The 19,725-nt window shown below is 46.8% G+C and overlaps 1 protein-coding gene across 12 annotated transcripts in view; it reads left to right on the plus strand.

Moving 5' to 3' along the window:
* Positions 1–19,725, plus strand: part of GSE1 (Gse1 coiled-coil protein) — a 931,659-nt gene that overhangs the window by 846,252 nt on the left and 65,682 nt on the right. For 8 of the 12 annotated variants that reach the window (XM_069217784.1, XM_069217785.1, XM_069217788.1 and 5 more), the window contains one exon: positions 13,471–13,689. The exons of 2 other annotated variants lie outside the window; for them this stretch is intronic. In XM_069217784.1, the coding sequence (XP_069073885.1) occupies positions 13,471–13,689 (219 nt within the window). Of the gene's footprint in view, positions 1–9,664; positions 9,938–13,470; positions 13,690–19,725 lie in introns of those variants that run through there. 2 more of the 12 variants (XM_069217787.1, XM_069217786.1) reach the window with 2 other exon arrangements.

A 19,725-nucleotide genomic window follows, 5' to 3' on the forward strand; every position in this document is an offset into this window, starting at 1 on the left:
GACACCATCAAAGACTGGTATAGAGATGGGAGCGAACAATTCACTCCTATGCAAATAAGTCTACGAATTATTGGCATCATATGCTCTTCATTCACCACTGGATATGCTGTGATAAGCGTGTACTGCTGCCTGTGTTTTGCTACACACCGCCTGCCATAACTACATCCTATGAAAGAGATAGTTATGCTTGGTGCAAGCCTGGGGTGGTAGAAACTGAGGGCCGTACTTCTGAACCCAGTTGCATCGCACTTATGACTCAACTCAGGAATTCATCCTCCGTGGCTTCACAAATCTGAAGAAAAGCAGTGCTGTGCAAATCATTGCATTGTGTTGCTGTGCCCCAGGGATGCGTTCCATGGGTGCTTCCTTGCAACATTCATGGATTTTCACCCATTTCCACATTTACCGGAAGTGATTGACCTGGGAATGTGCCAAATGCTATGCCTTCCCAGCTGAAATGTGATTAGGAGAAATATTTTTAATTTCCCTCTTATGTTTTTCCTCTTTCTATGTGTGCTGCATTCTGCCACACACATAGAAAGAGGAAAATGCCTCAGGGGATTGTTTTTGTGTTGGAATGAGCCCCTTCCCGCACAAAACAATCCTCCTTATAACGCAGGCACCCTTACACCGTGGTGCAAGGGTGCCTAAATTGGCACTAGGCAGCCAAAACTGCACTATCACAGAGACAAACACAGGAATTCACCATATTGTTTTACATAAGCATATTCTTGCCCTTTCCCTTTGACCCCGCTGAGGTGACTTGCTGCGCTGAGTCACTTTGCCATAAATATGGCCCTAATGTTCTGCATTGTGGCTGTCCTGCTGCAGGTGAAATAGAAGTGTGTAGTGTTTTGCTGCACTAGGTATGTGCTTGGAGAAGTCCTATGAATAAGATGTGGTAGTTTAATAGCTTATCACTGAAAGCTGTGTGTGTGTGTGTACCAGGATCATTTATTTTGGCTCAGCATTGAAAAGCATGCCACCGACACACGTCTTTTGTTCTAGTTGGATGGGTAGGACTATATGTTCTTACTTTTGTTTTTGATGAGGCATCGTGGCGTGGGTCCTTTGCTTTGGTTCTAAGTCAGGCAGCATGACCTGAGGCATTTGCTTTGGTACTATGTGAAGAAGCATAGCAGGGATATTTACCTTTGCTCTGCTAAGGAACCAGTGGTCTGGGGGTCTTGCTTGTACTTTGAAGTGGGTTCATTTGAGCCATATTGATCTCTACGCTAGGGTCATCTACAGTAGTTCTCTTAAATGAGTCTATTTCTAGTTACCCACCAGTAAAAGGAATGTGGAGCTGTCTCAGTTTCTATATTTCTCTCTTTTTGCCTCTGTTTTCTTGGAGATATTGTTTGTTGATTCTTGTAATATAACCAAGAAAAAATAAGAGCATATCATAGACCATTGGAGGCAAGAGAGGAGAGGGCAGAAGGCTGCAGTCACACTCATCCTGGATCTCCCTAGACAAACCTACATCACCCCCTACCTCGGGGAACTCCACTGGCTCCCTGTACAGAAAACATGCCAATTCCAGCTCTTGATGCATGCTTGCAAGGGCCGACCCAACTGCAGGCCCGCCTACCTGAACCACTGCATGAACTTTCATCAGCCCACCAGACACCCCCGCTCTGGGCCCCTTTCTCTAACCCTCACCACCACATCAAATGGAGCAGGTGCAGAGGTAGCACCTTCTACCTAGCAGCAAAGATGTAGAGCAAGCTACCCTTTCATCTACGACCTCCTCATCTCTTCCAGGGTTCTGAAAGTCTCTGAAGCCGGGACTATCAGCTAATCAACTGGACCCTACCCAGCGCCTGGAGACCCCTACCATGAGTCGTGCTCTACAAATCTACTGATTGAGGGCTAGTTCGGATCATTGTGCTGATGTGGTTCAGATAGCTCCTTGTGTAACCAACATGTGTGGCAAGTATCTGCTGAGTTTGTGGCACTGTTCCTCCGGAGGGGTTCAGGCTGCAGTGCTTGGTGGTGTCCACGTCTGATGATCCTCGCTGTGCCATACTACTAAACCCCTGCCTTTTTTCCTTAGTGGTGACGCAGAGCTGCTGTGACCATAGGACATTGCCTCTTTCCTAGGTCCTGAGCGGAGACCTTTCATTTGTGAATTTTCAAGCTCTCTTGTTTATTGATGAAATGTGTCAGATTGCGTGGCTTGATTTCACGCAGCGTGCTGATTGATCTACAGCGCTAATCTCAAACTCACCGTTGCGTTGATGTGTAGTTGCGGAAATCTGTTTTATAATGGCTTCCTGGCGTACTTCCTATCACAACCTAGTAATGTATGTAGTCTTCCATAGCGTGAAAACAACCCACATTAGAAGGAGCGCTTGACTTAATTAGTTTCCATTTTGAGCAATTCTGTTTTATAAGTGAGAAACTGTAGAAGTTTGTTACAGAGTTACTGCTATAGTCATTCTATAATATCAGTTTTTAACTATAATAACTCTCTGACCCTTAAAACCAATGTTTCAGCTGCCTCTGGAGGAATTTTCAAGGTATGATGCGAAGGCACTCTCCTGCCTGAAGCAGGTGTTACTTTGTAGCGCTTGAATTCTGTTCTTGGCATTCAGGTGCACCTGATGTCACGGCTTCAGGAGTTTATTGTAGTAGCCCGGTTCAAAACTGGAGCCACAGCTGATGTCAGGATGGTCCGTAATGTTATGCATTGCATCTGTGGTGCCTTCTGAGCGACCAAAAAACGTGTTGCTTTGTGTTTACCTTGGAGAAGGTCCATTGGTGTTCAAGATGTCCTCTTGCGGAAGATCATGTGTACTCTGGGAAAGATGAACCAAGGCTTGGGTCCTAGATGCTTGAGCAGGCAAGCCTGCCTGGTCCAGGCAACGGCTGTTCCACGTGTCTTACGAAAGCCATAGGATTAGCAGTGCTCGGGGAAAAGCGGAGTTTTGAATTCACGGTAAGGTTCAGCCGATGAATGGTACTCCTTATTTCCAGATGGTTAAAAACGCGCATCGCCACTCTACGTCACTGAAGGTGTTTTTGCCCCAGTTCTTATAGTGCAGAGTAATGCTTTCTTCAGCAAGGAGGGACCCCGCTCTCCTCAGGCCTCTGTCTCCAGTGTGGTCTCTTTGTGCCGTAACTGGAATTCACCTCGCGTTTCCCATCCGTGGCTGTTCCGAACATCACTCAGCGCTTCGCTGCATCCACCCTCGCCCCCCGGCGCGCGCAGTAACTCCACCCGGGACCAGGCCTCCGCCTGGATACATCTTTAATCTGTTCGCACTTCCTTGGTGGGCCTGAGCATACACGCCCTCGAAAAGGCGCTGGTAGCAGTGAAAGATCCGGGGATAAAAATAGCTTCTTCGAGGAAAAGGGGGGTTATGGAGAAAGCATGTTGAGCAGGGGAAGATTCCCGAGGCGTTTCCTGGCACCGAGAGTCTCAGCAGCTCGGTCCGGTCACGCTCTGCTGATGTCTGCGGCCCAGAGGGGGCCGGGCGCTCGGGTGCGCGTGTGCCCCCATGCATGGCCATGTGCTGTAGGCCCTGGAAGGAGCCGAGCGCGGGGTTTTGAGTTCAGCCGAAGAGTTGGGCTTCTTCTCAGAAAAGGTTTTAGCGCCCAGTCCTGGAGGAAAACCCCACTTTTCGGGGTGAACTCTGCTTTCCCGCAGGGCAATGTGGTTCTGGTGAGTTTCTTTAATTTATTTTGGGTGTTTGGAATGGCAGGGACAGAGGTCGGAGCCAAGTGCTTGTTTAGAGAAGCAAGAGTGTCTCCAGCGTCAGTAGATCATGGGTTTGCTGGTAAAAGATAAACAGTGGGACAGTGGCGGCTGGCTTGTATTTGCGGGGGAGGGGGGGCAATAATAATAATTTTAAAAAGGCACTTACTTTATGGCGTCCTTCTCTCCTAGTCGATTCTCCTCCCCTGGAAGTTTCAATGCGGGACCCAGGAAACTGCACTAACCAATCCGGACGCTGCTTTTATGCTGGTAGCCAGCATGAAAGAAGCATCAGGATAGGAGGGGGCGGCCTCTTTCAGCGCTCAGAAGTGTACTGGAGGCCTGTGCTTTCTGTAACCCAGCTGTCCTGAGACCCAGACAGCTGGCTTACAGAAGTTTAAAGTTTGCATGCCAGGCTGGCCCTCACAAGATGGCCGGACGGCCAAAGGAACACGTACACTTAAAAAAAAAAAAATGTAAAAAAATACAGAGCTCCCTGCTGCTGCTCAGCAGCAAGCGCCCCGCCCTTACACTCGCTTCAGAACGGGGTGCTGAAAAATGAAATGGTTACCATGTGATTTATCAGTTCTGGAGGCATTTTGTGTTTTTGTTTTTGTTTTTAGCGGGCAGTGCTCCTCCACTCCTGTGGAGGGGTTGCCCCTGGGCATCAACTGTATGAACTGCTGCTCAAATCAAGAACTTAACAAAGTGAATAGTTACTCTGAGGTCGGTGGCTAGCAGGGGCTCAATCACAGGTTGTCTGCACATTTGTATCCCCCCTATTACAATAAATGGTTTACGCCAGTCCAAGGAGCAGGGCAAGTGCATATTATGTGTTCAGTGGTTTCCATGCGATTGTTACATAACCGGCATTTCTTCCTACCTCCTGGATTCTGCCAGCTCAGGGCCAGGTCTAAAGTTGGTAACTCACCAGATCGATCCTTGATGAGCTGCTGTTTGACTGTTAAGGAGAGGCCGACTGCCAAACAGGATTGCGGGCGTAGGGCCTTATAGCTGTTTAAGGCCCGATAGGCCTGAGATCGCCTTTCCAGCATTCCCCTGTTGGTATTGAAGGCGAGACGCTGCGTGACTTTGTTGACTGCTAGATTCCAATGGCCACCTAGTTATAGTTTTGCAATTGCCTAGTCAAGTTGTGCCTTGGCTGCTGTGGAGGATCCTTGGGTCTACATTTCTGCTTATAATAGTCGATTTAGAGGGTAGTGTGTCGAGCTGCGAAGTCTATGACATAGTTTTATGAGTGACCCCTGGCACAATGCTCTTTGGCTGATGAGTTCAAACTCCAACCATATTTGGGATGGGATGCCCCAGGAGGTAATGAGAGAACCTGCCTCTATGTACTTAGAACCAGGGTCTCTGAGCTGCTCATTCTTGCTGTGCAGAGCTTTGGGGCCATACAAACCAGTCGGTATCAGTTTTGCCCTGATAACCTCTAGGAGAGGCCTCGAGAAGGGCCCAGACAGACGCTTTGCCAATTCTCTAAAAGCATATTCGAGAGATCCTGCTCTGTTCTGTATGTACTTTTTGTGTGGCAGGAAGGATCCTCGGCTGTCAGTTAAGACACCCCAGGTACAAAAAGGTGTTGTCTTTAGGAATCTTGGTGCAGTTTAGAAACCACTCTCCGGCCTTTGTAGTTTTATTCGCTGAAGTAATTTTTTTAGTTTTTTGTAGGTTTACCACAATGTGGATTTTGATGGTGTATGAATGGAGGATGTTTAGCAGTCGCAGAAGTCCAATTTGTGTCTTGCCTAGAAAGAGTGCATCTGTATAGAGCAGGCTGCCAAAATGCTTTATGCCTAATTTGGGAGAATGTGCCGAAAGGTCATTCAAGGAGGTTACCAGGTCAGCCAGAAAAAGCTTGAAGAGGAGCGATCCGAGAACGCATCCTTGTTTCGAACTGCTAGAGACGATGCTCATGTCCCCTACCTTTATGCGCATGCACCTATTTCTGCGCACCTCCGTTATTGACTTGAGAAGATGTTGTGAATCTCGGGGGAGACCGGTTGAGCCCCTCTTGGTACTGAGTCAAAGGCTGGCTTAAAGTCTACAAAGCAGCATTAGAGGGAGCGGCTTAATGTGATTTGCTCAATCATTAGAGAAATGGCCGGTGCTCGTGGTGCCTATTTCTTTTTGAATCTCAACATAATGGACATTGTAAGGATTTCACCAAAGAATTAATTGAACTATAGCGTGGCTGCCATATTGCAGACACCATAACCTCCACCTCTGTTTGCTTCATGAACATCTGTGGTACCTGGTAGTGGTTGGTACTAGGAGCCTATTAATGTGCTTTCTATGCTCCTTCACCCACATTGCCTACTCGGGTAACCAGCTTCACACTTTTTTTTTTTGACTGGCACTGCCTTAGGGCGATCACACATTGTACTATGTAAGTGATTGATGTACAGGAAATCCTTATCAGCACTAAATTTCAGCCCACACCTCCAAGTCATGTGTTTTCTTTTTCCTGTGCAAGCGCGGGCAGCAACAGTTATCGTTTGTCACAAAAGCTGTGGGCAGATTATTGTGGGCGGCAATGTGGTTGGCACCGTTTTACAGCCAGGCCCAAACAGCGCAATATGTGTGCTTTCTTAACACCATAGGTTCCAATGGAGCAGGTGTTTCCTCAGGGGGATGATTTGTTTTGATACCCAGAGGCAACAGTCCGTTAGTGGGCTCCTGTCTCCTCTGGCCTATGAAGAAAACTGACCAGTACAGGCTAGATACATTTAGAAAGGTGCCAAGGCTTGCTTACATAGCTCGGCCTCGCCACCTAATGCTTCTGTACGTGTTTCGTGTCCCATATCAAAAATGTCATTACTAAATGTTGAGTTGATGTCATTGTGTTAGTAGCGAGTCCTCAATGAGCCACTAGTTACATGCCGCCCTGGTCCCCGCCACGTAGTCCACCCTCAGGTGTGTCTGTTAGGAGTGTATAGAACAAGTGTGGGATGGAGTTTGCACAAGAAGAGAGGCTGCGGACCAATCCCAGCTGAGCGCTTGTAGCTGCGGACCAATCCCAGCTGAGCGCTTGTAGACATGGCAGCAGAGACTACCGTTTCACTTTCTGCCTTTCTCCGCACGCCATCTGCTCACCAAGTTCATTCACAGCAGTCATAGATGTGGGTGAAAATGTAATCAACCACCTCGTGAAGTGTTGCGAAGGGAAACCTGAGAGCATCCCTTTTGAAAACAAAGAGCAGCCCGTCCTTGAAAACACATTTCCAAGTATGTCTCGAATGGGCATAGTTGGAAATGAGAAGGTGTCTCTTGAAGAGACAGCTTCATGAGAGCTAGCGTCGGGGTAAAGTGTAAACCGAATACACCATTTCTGCAGACATATTTGTACTACACTGCACTGGAGGAAGAACAACGAAATTGATAATAATAATAAAAAAAAGCTTGAAAAATTGCCCTGGATATTTTTGTTTAGAAATCCCAGAATCACCAACATGTTGGGCGTGAATCTCATTTTTAACTATCCATTGCATACTCTTTCTTCAAGTGGTCGGTGCTTTGTTAATTAGATACAGGGTAGAACTCGTAGGAGCTCCCTGCTGGGATCACTTTGGCCTGCAGCCTGATGTGGAACAGAGCATAGTACATTATTAAGGGTACCACTAGATGGGAAAGGGACCCTTTGCCTTCCTTAAAAAAGAGATTTGAAGTAGAGTTAAAATTGTTTCTTTAGCGCAACTGAGCTAAAGATTTTCCAAGAGGTTTAAATCACATGCTGTGGGTGACATGAAATCTGGAAGTAGTCTGGGTGTATGAAGACGAGTATGCAGACACTGATACTTCTGTGCAGCGGCGTGTGCTGGCGAGCCTGTAAGCAGAACGAGTTTTCCGTAACCTGGCGATGCCCAGAGCAGGCGACCTGTACCAGTAAGGTGTCAACCAGATGTATCATTGAGTACCACGATGATTAATGAACAATCACTATCAAAAAGTTAATTCTAGGAAGTAGTGTTTAGTAGCTGGAATAAAAAAATAAATAATAATAACTGTTAGCAAAAGGAATGATTGATTGTTAGCAGAAAGGTAATGAGTGCAAGGGCGTGCCAGAAAGTTTATCATCTGGGGGATTGATCAGTCTTGGGAAGTTGATGTGCTTAAGTGGCACATGGGACAAAGACGAGCAGAATGAATGATAGGTCTGGGATAGTTCGCTACAATACAGAGCATTGCTTCGGCTAGCAGAGATATTACTCTTCATGATCACAATCCATTCTGGCATCATCACGTTGGCCGTTCTGCTAAAGTAGATGTCCGTATTCAAGGCACACTCTGGTACTTAAAATCAGCAGCCAAATCAAACAGCAAGAAGGATATCCTGTATACTGACATCTGATATAATGCAGCACGTTTGCTCCTGCAGGGGCACAGAATTTTCTAGAAATTGCCAGCGAGTGTGCCTCGGATTCACATGCCATGCAGTGATTCTCCAAGGCTGCAGCACATACTGTGGCATTTGATATCTGTTCTAGTTGTTACTTTTGGCAGCACTGGGTATTTTTACAGGCTATATAGCAGTCTTGAGTAAAAACACGTTGCTGATTTGTTGTATGAGAGACCGGACACACTAATTCTCAGAGATGCGCATGTTGGTTCTATTTGGAGCAAGCTCCTAAATGTCCTTCCACTTGCCACCTAGTCTAGACCATTAGATCCAGAGCGCAGGGCCCTGACCTGGGACCTTATGATTAAGGTGGCATGAAGGGCCGAATATCAGTAGACCTGTGGGAACTTAGTCTACGAAATAGATGGCATGTGGCCAGAATCAGGCGTCCACCCTGCCTAAGGCAGAAACCTTGCTTCTTGAAGTCATGAACCCTTGGCATGGGCCTGGCTTTGCCCAATTTCTCTAAAGTTTTCCAGAGAAGGCTGAGAATATTGACGGACACATCTATTTGTAAAACCGTTTGACAACCTGAGCTCTCGGCTCGATGGCCTAAACCTAGTGTATTGGCACAGTGCAGGCATGCGCTCACAGCTGGGCACTACTGCTGTAGGCCTTCCTCAAAACAGTGACCCAATTACAGGGCAGTGGCACACTCCAGCTGTGCATCTCAAGCAGGGCCCCACTGCACCCAATATAGGACCTCGGACTATGCCAGCCATGGCTTTCAGAGCTGTGCCTCTTCTCTAAAACCCTTCCAGTCGGTGAACGCCTACAGCTGAAGTGCGCTAGGACCCTTGTATTCCACCCTGCGCTAAAATAACTTTCGAAACATGAAAAGTTAGACATTAGGCTTTGCCTTGTTATGACCTTGTAAACCCCCGCATATTTATACCAAGGTAGAAGGCATAAGTCTCAGTGCAGGGTATGGTGTCTATACAAAACCATCACCGCCAGAATCCTGCAGAAGACACAGTCTTACATATTTGCAATGAGATGGTGTAGCTGTATTGCCGTGCATAACCCGCACAGCTTGCCACAGGACAACTCCTATACACGAAAACATCTGAAAAGTTATTTTATCATGTTGTTTGGTACGTTCAGTTCTTCATCCTCTTACATGCATTCTACATGAAAAAAAACGTTGTTATTTTTCAGCATTTGAGAATGCTGATGTTAACGTGTTCACACATTAAACACAGACCTATCTGCTTTGCCAGTTGCTTGTTCTTGACTGCTATGGAAGTGGGCATGGTCTGGTCCTGTGGCCTTCCTGGTGGTTATGGCAGAGGGCTTTGCTGATGGGTGTCATAGGTGAGGCGCATGCGCCGTGCCCCGCGCCTTTCCTGGGGTGAGGGCAGAGGGCTTGCTCCGTCTCCAACCCCTGCCCCCGGGTGACACCCGTGCGTGCCGCGCCCTGGCAGGCGCTGCGGTGCGTGGCAGGCTCGGATCTGTCGCTGGCAGGATGCCAGGCCCCCGCCGCACCCCCTTCTTCCTCCCCGCCCCATCTTTCGCCTGCTTTTCTCCTTTTAGTGAAAAAGTGGAGGGCACGGCGGGGTCAAACGGCCGGATCAATGCTGCTTGAGACCGGCTCAATGGGCCGAGCGCTGCGCCGCGCTGACAAAGCCCCGTGGATATTATGGATCGGGGGCCATGTGACCAGGCGGCAGCTGTCGGCCCGGGGTGGCAGGCTGGCCTCGGTGGCTCAGAGGGTCCTCCGGCTTTGTTACCGCAGCTTGCATCGCTCGTCGCGGGGAATGGCGTCGCCCGGCCTTTTCAACACCACCGCCTGCTCAAAACTATAGAAACCGGAGTCAGAGGTACGAGCGCTGTGGTCGGGGGTGCGGTGTTTGGCCCTAACCTTCGTGAGAGGTCTCGGATGGGGGAGGCCTCGGGAACAGGAAAGCTTTCCCCAGCTCGTGGTTTCTCTCGGAGGAAGAGTTCCCCTCGTACCCCGCCAGACTACAAGGGGATTTCGGAAGCCTCTGCTGAGGATTGTAAATAAACCATCCGCAGTGGTCTTTAAATGCCTTGTTTGGGGGAAGGGGGCGGGGAAAGGGTTCTTTGTTGCCCTGTCTGCTGGGGCCTCTGTGTTCAGTCTGGTGTTGTCTTTAAACGACCTATCTGCCAGGGTCTCTCTGCTGTCCCGTTTGCAGGGGTCTCTCTTGCCCTCTCTGCCGGGGGTCTCTCCGTTGCCCTGCCTCCTGGGTTCCTTACCTACCGGGGCACTTACACGTCCTGGTCGTTGTGGTCTTCTCTCTCTGTCCTGTCTGCTGGGATCTCAGTCTTTGATGCTGTCAGGGCCTTTCTGGGTCCTGTCTGTCGTGGTCCTTCAATGTTGTTAACTCGGGCCTCTTGGTTTACAGTTGATGCTCCTCTTCCACTTTGGTGTAAAGACGTCTTTGAGAGTGTTTGAATGCTAGATTTTCAGCGGTTTTGTCTGCTTGGCTCTTTCAGTGCCCTTTTGTCATAGGTCTTCAAGCTTAAAGTTGATGTCAGGTCTTCCAGCGTTGTCTTCTGATGCCCCTGTGACACATGTTTTTTTCCGTGTCCTTTCAACGTAGCCCCTTTCTCTAGACAGGTAAGGTGTCCTGTTGAAAGTTTATTGAGTGTAATCCAGCATTTTAAGAATAATAAGAGGTCTGTGCTGTACATTGGTTTAGATGGATCCTTTCAGTTGCACAAAGTGTTTCAGAATCCCTAAACCTTTCTATGAAGGACAACATTAAGTTGGGTTGAAGTTGGTGAAGCCAGCCTGGTGTTTTTCTGCTTCTTCCTTGGTTCTCATCCCTGCTTTCCCAGATGAGACATTCATCGCTGCTGCTGGGCCAAATTCAGCCCACTGTCCGCCGCCTGGAGTACCATCTGTGGGCACAATACTCTTGGTCGTCCCCGAATGGCCAAGATGTTCAGGTACCTCTGAATCACCAAAGAGCTGGGGAAGAACCAGCCCTATGGCAGCGGCCTGTTGGACATTCTGCAGATGGCTCTTTGGACAGCTGGGCAGTGATGGCACCTGGTGAGGCTTCGATGGTTGCACCTGTGGGATTTGTTGGGTTGGTACCACCTACTCTCAGCAGTGGTAACATCAGGTGTAGAGACAGCGTGGTGGACTTTTTTGCTGTAAAATGTCAGAACGGTTTCTATCTGAAGTGACAGATATTCCGAAGGGCTTTGAAGTTGTGAAAGCTAGCAGGTAGCCTGTTTCTGGAAATCTTGCTGAGCGCTGTCGCCACAGCCTGGCAGCTCCTGTAGATGAAATGTATTAAGGAGTACTTAGACCCTCTTCCCTCACATCCATTGGAGTGGTTATAGTGCACTTGTAATAAGAACATTATGAAACTGGATTTCTTCTATTATGCAATCTTCTTTTTTGTGTGTGAAGTGGTCAGGCCAGTGCGTAATAAACTATTTTTGTGCCTTTTTCGACAAACACACCTAGCTATGTCCCACATGTAGCCATCTTTTAAAAGTTAATTCCAGCACCGTCGAGGGTGGATATTCACCGCTGTGGCCAGGGTGGTGGGGGACTGCAGTGGAAGTATTGGTTCTTTACTCTGCCCTGTATCTGGATATTAAAACCTGTTGTGATTGGCGATGTGAGGGTTGGGTGCAGGGTGGATGTAAATGGGTGACATAGCACTGAGGGGGTACACCTTTCACCATGGACCTAGACAGTCTGGCACAAACGTTTCAGGGGCGAGGATTCCGATTTTCTCGCCGTAAATGTTCGGTGTTTTAAAGCTGAATGTTGTACTTGCTTTGGAGGGTTGGAAAGGTGATAAGGGAGATAATGCATCATATACAGAGAACGAGCTACATCTTTATAGTATCGTTTTTAATTGCCATTTGGTCCATCTGCACATTGGCTCTCTTAACCAGCCAATCACACCTCGGTGATTTCAGTGTCAGCTGTCAGTGTCCGCTTACCCATGCTGCATAGGCCTGCTTCCGATTGCTTCAGCATGGGCTCTTCCTGAGCTAGGTAAATTTTGTTTGCCAAAATATCATAAAGTAGCAGAATCCAGAAGTGAAAGTTTCTGAAGGATGTGGTCTAGTGCCACTGTTGGACGTGGCTTCTTCCCACCTTCACATTTTTGTGTAATCCTGGGCAGATCTTTGCTTGTTATTGTGCCTCGAATTCTTTATTAACCAAAAGTGGGTGAGCATAGAAACACTGATCGTTAATTTTAAGCTCTCTGTAGAAAGTGGAATTTCAAAAATTGATCAGCAGTCTAGAGACAAATTGGCAAAGACAAACAAGATACCAGTTTTCTAGAGAAGTGTTGTCAATGTACCATCCAACATGGGTCTGGATTGTCCGAATGGCTTCCAAAGCCAAAACCTTTGCGAAGATTTGGAGCTCTGAACTACTAATTGCTAGGCGAGAGTAGAGTATTGTTATAAGTTTCTATTCAAGACGTTTTTCTCTTTGTAAATGCTTCTCCGGCTACAGCAAGGTTCATCTTCTGCGGCATGGACAAAGAGGCTAACGAGAAAAAAATGCATTTTTTGACTATGATGTATTTGACTTTATTTGTGCCAGTGCGCAAAGTTGGAGTAAGTGCGGTCCCTTTATTTCAGTCTGCAGTGGCATTGACGTAGAGTATTCTTTGGTTACAAGTTTTTTTGGGGGCAGAGGGCGGGAAGAGAACCTCATTGGTTTGTTGCTGGCCAGTTTTTCTAGACCTTTCCAGACCTGTTTACGTATATGCATCTGCAAAATCTTTCTGCATGTGTGTGCTCTTCTGGAAGGTCTTTGTTTTGTGCACTAAATTTGTGCTTTCTGCATGTTACCCTTTATGCAGAGGTAGGCATTAGTATGTACATGTTTGCGTCCTTAACATGGAGATCACAGCTGTGTTCTCCAGACTCTAGGGAATCCATTTAATAGGGAGCCACGTGCAAGGTCTTCTACAGGGACCCAGCAGGTAGTTTCCATCCTAATCCAGGGGCCTTTTTACACAAAGAACAAGTCTCTTCCCTACAGCACCCTAGCAAGTCCCCTTTATGAAGAGCAAGTCTTACCCATGGAGCCAAGGGTCTGTTTGTATGAGGGCAGGTCTTCGCCAACACTGGAGCCCACTTTATGCAGCAAAGTGTTCTTTGCATGGGTAAGCGTCTGGTCAGTCTACATGGGATGGAGGTATTTCCATCCAGTCAACATATTGCTTCTTGAGATGGTGTAACTCGTGGCCTTACTGCTGTTCTTGAGCAATGCCTTGTATGTATGTATTACTTTTGAAATGGGAGGACCTATGGCTAAAACCAGTAATAAACTTAGGCATTGATGGATTCTTGTTAAGAGGGATGGACGTTTTTCATTGTTTTGTTTTTTTCTCCATTGTTTCAGGCATGAGCCATGAGCCGAAGTCCCCATCAATAGGAATGCTTTCAACAGCGACGCGTAGCACGGCGACGGTCAGTCCCCTGACCCCTTCCCCCATCAATGGCTCCCTGCTTCCCAATGGCAGCCCGGCGGCGAGCAACACTCTGTCCGTCCAGTCGGCCCCCTCCTCCAGTTTTGCCGCTGCACTGCGCAAGCTAGCGAAGCAGGCAGAGGAGCCGAGAGGTAAGGCAGACACCAAGCAACCTGTTGCTGATGTTTGATTTGTGTTTGCATAGTTATCATTTTATGTGGTCAGTTTCTCGACACCAGTAGCCATTGAAATATCATTCTACTGGTGAGCAAGGGACAAGCCAAGAGTCCTGCGGCAAAATGTCTAAAGGGTTACATTTTCTGAACCATAGTGGTCTTCGAACTTTAGCCCACAACCTCTTATGAGTAAAAGAATTTGGTCATACCTCAACCGCCCCACAATGCCCCAAACTCCAGATGAGGCAGTGAATGATTTTGGCATTCATATTTACAGAATACATAGTTCTGTATAAGGTCCATACCAAATGACGTTTTTAATTTTCATTTGTAAGTCTCAGCCAAAACTACAGACTACTACTGCAGAGACTGTAACTTCTGTCTTGCCACCAAGGTAACGCTTATCAGTGTTCAATTATATATTACACCAAACTTGTGTCTGAAAACTGATAATTGGAGCTGTAGTTCAATTCCTAACACATACTCCATGCAAAATATAGTTAGCATTCCAAACATTTCAAGGAACGATTAAGGTGGTATCTTAACTAACACAAACCTCAAAGTGGTGATCCCTGATAATAATGCAATATGTGCACATTTCAGAATAGTGAGTAAGCGATGCAAAGTGCTGTTGATTTTCAGTGATGCTTGCAACTTGGCAAAAACAGACTCTGTCACTAAGCTAGCCAGAACCTCGAGCTTCCCTGGCTAACTTTTCTGGTCTCATTGAGAGGGAAATTAGGGAGAGAATTGCAGGGGAAAATCAAGAGGAAAAGGCCTGCCTGCCATTTGAATGCCAAGGTGTACCCAGTCACCTAAAATAATTAATAATAAAATGTACTCCAATGTGTGCAGTTTGTTGTCAAATGGGAGTTGTCAATTATTTACACACAGTTGTGTTGACTGACATCATAGGTGCTTATCCCCATTAAAAGTTGCCCATCCCTTGCTTTGGCTAATGGGGAGTAGAGGTAATTAACTGGTTGTCGGTATGATCTGGGTAACTTCTGATTATTAATTAATAGATGCATGGAGGGTTGAGCTTAGTGAGGCGAAGAAAAACTGAATTTGCTGCATACATTTTAGGTTGACTGGCCAAAGACTGGAAAGGCGATGATGTATGGTAGAAGGTTGTTCCCGGTGTGAACTCTAAAATTGTGCATAGTAATGATTGTATAATTCTGTAATTTTCTCCCAGATACTGACTGAGAGCTGTTTTATCTGCTTTCCTTAGTTCTTAACATGGAAGGTTGTAGAAGCGTTGTCATTTCCTCAGTTCTTTGTGGTACCTGCTGAGCCATCTTTGATTTCCAGAGTTCTTTGCTAGAAAGCTGTATCCTCTGAGCTTCCAGACTTTCTACTATGAAAGACTTATTCGATGGAATATTGTGCATGGTGGCTGGGTTTATCATCTCTGGTCGTTCTGAATCTGCATATATTTAATGATGTATCTTCTCTGATCTCCCAACTCCTAAGTCCTATGTGATGGCAGGTGAGATCCAGAATTCTGCATTACTGAAGGTCATTTCTGACTTCACAAACTTCACAGGAACAAAGGCAGTGCTGTCTAAGCTCACAACCCTGCATTACTGAACACTGTGTCTGATCTTCCTAGTTAGGTGGTATTGAAGTATCAGGTGATCTCCTAAATTCTGTTTTACTGAAGGCAGTATTTTTGATGTTCTGAATTCTATATTATTGTATGTTGCATTAGCCAAGTCCCCTAATATTGGATGCTTGAAGGTGGTGGTGTATAATCTCCCAAATATTTGATTATGGAGTGTGGTATGTTGATGTCCTGAATTCTGTGGCAGGTGGTTACTTCATCTATTTAATCTCCCAAATCCTGCCTAGTGAAAATTAAAATTATGCTGTCTCAATCACTCTTTCCTCTAGGATCATTCAAATTCCTCATGGTAGAAAGCTGGTTCTTTTACATTGGATCTCATTCATTCTTAATGATGAAGATCTGAAGCTCGATTCCGCAACTGCCCATATCCCGTACAATGGGATGCTATATCGTCTCGCTGATAACAACCGAACGCGACACGAAAAAGCCAATTTAGTTAGCAATATGTGCCGGTCAGTTTTATAGTTTAAGAATAATTTGGAATAGCTGTAAGTAGGAACACACTTCAGCATTTACCTTGGCATGGTGAAAGCTGCAATGTGTTCCTCCAAGATGGATAATGGTAAGGTGCTGTGCTGTTCTCGTGTTCTAGCCTTATTTGTGCAGCCCTTGGAGGCTTTATAACCAGTGTGCGACAGTAAAACAAGTGCTAAGTGCACATCCTCTACAAATAGTGACTGTGGCTGCTGCACCGCTCAAGAGCCAACTGGCTCAGACTCACGGGAGTGCTCTGCAGATAGCCCTGCTTGCAAACCTTAGGAAAACAACTCGAAACTCACCTGCCCCTCTACCACTGGCGGCAGCGCACCGCCCAGAAGCCCCAGTTGCAAAGCCTATAGTTGCTTCATGATATGTTACAACAGTGGTCCAATGGGAAAGAGACCCGCTGATCGGATCTAATATTACTCTACCTTAAATACTTCTCAGAAGCACACCAACCCACGTGGTTTGAGGACAGGGATGGGTACTCCTTGAAAACAAGGGAGAACTACTCTTATTCACACAAAAAAACACATTTACATATATAGCCTTTTCTATATTTTAAAAAACAGATGTAACTACACTAATACATACGAGGTTGCTCCAAAGAAAATACATGAGTGCTCAAGAAAAAAGTGCTTGTCTGTGAAGCAGTTTAGATAAAGGAAGGAAAAAATACTGCATAGAACTGTAACATGCATCCTAATTATAAAGAAGGCTGTCCAGATACACTCATTATCCAACACAAATACAGTAGCATCAGAAAAGGGGGCAATCGCATCTTTAATAATTGATCCTCTGTGAAGCCAAAACACAATCCAAGCTATAATAGATGTCGACGTTTCGACCCGAGACAGGCCACGTAAAGACTCAAGGGGGATCTTCAGGACGGGGGTACACAGAAATTGGGGAGCAACCTGCTGGAAGCTTAATCCAATGTGAGTAACACGTAAGTGCGAGGGCCAGTTTGCTCCTTGCAGGTGGTGGAACTGATCGAACCTATAATATAAGTGAATTGTCAATGCACAGTCAGTCGGTAAGTGTAGCGTCAGAGTTCAGTCAGGCCTCCTCTTTATTTAATGTATCAAGGCTCTAAAATTAGGATAAAAAAAGTGCTGCACATTAACTCCGTCATGGCGAAGGCTGAGCCTTGACAATGACGGAGCGAACCGATGGTTCATCTAAACCGCTTTACCCACGAGCACTTTTTTCTTGAGCACGATTTCATATATTTTCTTTGGAGCAACCTAGTATGTATTAACATCTGCTTTTCAAAGTATAGAAAAAGCTATACACAGAAATGTGTTTTTTTGTGTGACGCTGAATTTGTTATGAATAAGAGTAGTTCCTCCCCTTGTTTTGAAGGAGTACCTATCCCTGTCCTCAAACCACATGGGTTGAGGATCTTTTGAGAAATATTTGTTAGTTATATTAGATCCGTTCAGCGGATCTTTACCCCATTAGACTACTGGTGCTACATATCACGAATTACCCAGGTCCTATTGATAAGATTTGGGTGACCCCACTGTTATATAATAAAAAGTTGCTTCACAGCGCTTGAGTAACCATTGCCCATTTTTGATTTGACTCAAGTGATGCTCTGGACAAAAGCCTCAGTGTGTGCCCCTCCCCGGGAGTTACACACCACAACCTAGGACAATGACGCATGAGCTATGCTGTTCTTTCAAAAGGCCGCATTGGTTTTTGGCCCACAAAAAGTTATCTTTTGCTTAAATGGTTCACCCCTAGTTCATTACAGTATACAAACCCAATCCACTGCGCTGTCTAATGTTCTGTGAGCCGGCACTCCCGCCTGTCATGGCTGAGGAGGGCCAAGGAATGGCCCTTTTGAATATCAGTCAAAGCTCCTTGTTTCCGCCACCAGCCATCGAGGGACCAGCCTGTGTAAATCCACAGCTGTAATCAAAAACAGTTGCATGCAGTAGCCGGTTTGTGTGCGGTGATCAGGCACATGTCATAACACCGAGCACGAGGCCAGTGGTTAACCCTTGGTTAGTGTCACTAGTCCATTTTACTGGCCTGGTTAAAGTTGGGAGTTCTTGGGCATTTGAGCTGCTCTTTGCGAATGGGGTTGAAGACCCCACTATGCACGCCATCCAATCTACTCCCGGTTTATGTCTGATGCACAGTTCTCGACACGTTATATGCGACCTCCCCATCCTGCCTCAATATGATTATATCCTCTAGTAGCGCCTTGGAGTAGCTGAGGCAGCTTGGCACTTAATATTAAAAAAAAGTCAAACATAGGGTTATGTTGATATTCGAGTGGGTTGTTGGGCTGCAAAGGCTTGCCACCCTGCTGCTGCCGTTCTTTCCCATCTGGTGCTGGCACGACAGCTCTGCAGCCCCCATGCCACTCCAATCTAGGCTGCCGATAATTGTGCATTAATTATACGCCGAAAGGGCGCCGTTTCTGGTTTGCAGTTGTCTGAGGAGGAAACTTGAAGTGGCTCCCCAGAGAGGAGGCCTCGTGTGTAACGAGAAGTTCACGTTTCCCGCGCGCACCTGCTCTGATTTCAGGTGCTGCTCGCTCCAGTTGCCAGTGTGCGAGGGAGAGCGCCGGCTTCGTGCCTGCAGCTGTTCTGTCACCGGAGCCCAGGGAGCGCTCGCGTCTGGCTGCGCCACGCGCGTTCATCAAGGTATTTCCGGCGATTGCAGCTTGCGCGCGCCACCCGCACTCGCGAGCACCAGAGAGTCCCGGAGGTGTTGCGTCACCATTGTGCACCACTGGTGTCCAGAGGTGAGGGGCTGTAGATTCCCAGTGAGTTTCAGAAAGCAGTGGGCCTCCTGTCTCCAGGCCTCGAGTGTCAGAAAGCAGTCAGAGTCCAGTCCACTCCGCCGGTGTTCGTGGCGCTCGTGATCACCCTGAGAGTCCCGGAGGCAGTGGGTCACCACTGTGCACCACTGGTGTGCATAGGTGAGAGGCCCTAGGCTCACAGTGAGTTTCAGGGAGCAGTGCACCATCTGTTTGCTTGTGTTGAGCACCTGAAAGCCAGCACTCCCCAATCTACTACACCCATGTAATGAGGCATGGGGCTCTCATTTCCCAGTGTTTTTTTGTTGTTGTAGGGAATGGGTCACTTGTCTGCACTTTTCATGTTTTCAACAAGGCTGTTCATTGCAGCTCTGGCCGTGTCCACACACTATTCCTTCCTGAACTTGTTTTTTCATTTCGTATTGTTGTTGGTTTCAGGTGTTATTCTTGTCAGTGCCTGTTTTTTTCTTTCAGTGTTTAACACTGGTCCTTTCCTGCTTCACTGTATCCCAGTGAGGTATTGACATATACATGCTCTGGGTTCTGGAGGTGCTTTCTCTGTTTCCAGTGAGGAATTGAATGTGTTGGCCTGTATCTGTTAATTTACACCGGTGGCACCTTAGATTTGGCCTCTAACTAATTATTGCTCCTGGTTTTTGTTCCTTATTGGCGAGTGAAACGTTTTGTATGCAATTTCTGTGGTGTACGCTATTGCGTTTTCGGTTCCTTGTAAATGCTTAATGTTTATTTTCTAAGATTTCCACTGGTTCTTTCTCTGAGCTAGTGAGATGTTTCGTTTAGATCTGGTAGTTTCGACTGGTTCTTTTTGTGAGGGAGCAGTATAGGATATAGATGCCAATTTCCTCTGCTCTTTTCTCTTTCCCTGTGACAGAGAGAGAGCTTTAGTTTTTATCCCCGCTATCATCATCTGGTTTTCTCTCTGAACTCTAACCCTAGTTCAGTGGTTTACTTTGGATATGTTGATTTCTGCTGCTGTATTTTATTTCCCTCTCAAGAGACGAGATGTTTGGTTTGTGTCTGCTGATTCCAGCAGTGGCGTAACACAGGGCCCCGCGGTGCCGGGAGCGAGTTCAAGGGAGCTCCATCAGCACAGTACTCTGGCCTG

Source organism: Pleurodeles waltl, chromosome 12 (assembly GCF_031143425.1).
Source record: "Pleurodeles waltl isolate 20211129_DDA chromosome 12, aPleWal1.hap1.20221129, whole genome shotgun sequence".
Lineage (NCBI taxonomy): Eukaryota > Metazoa > Chordata > Amphibia > Caudata > Salamandridae > Pleurodeles > Pleurodeles waltl.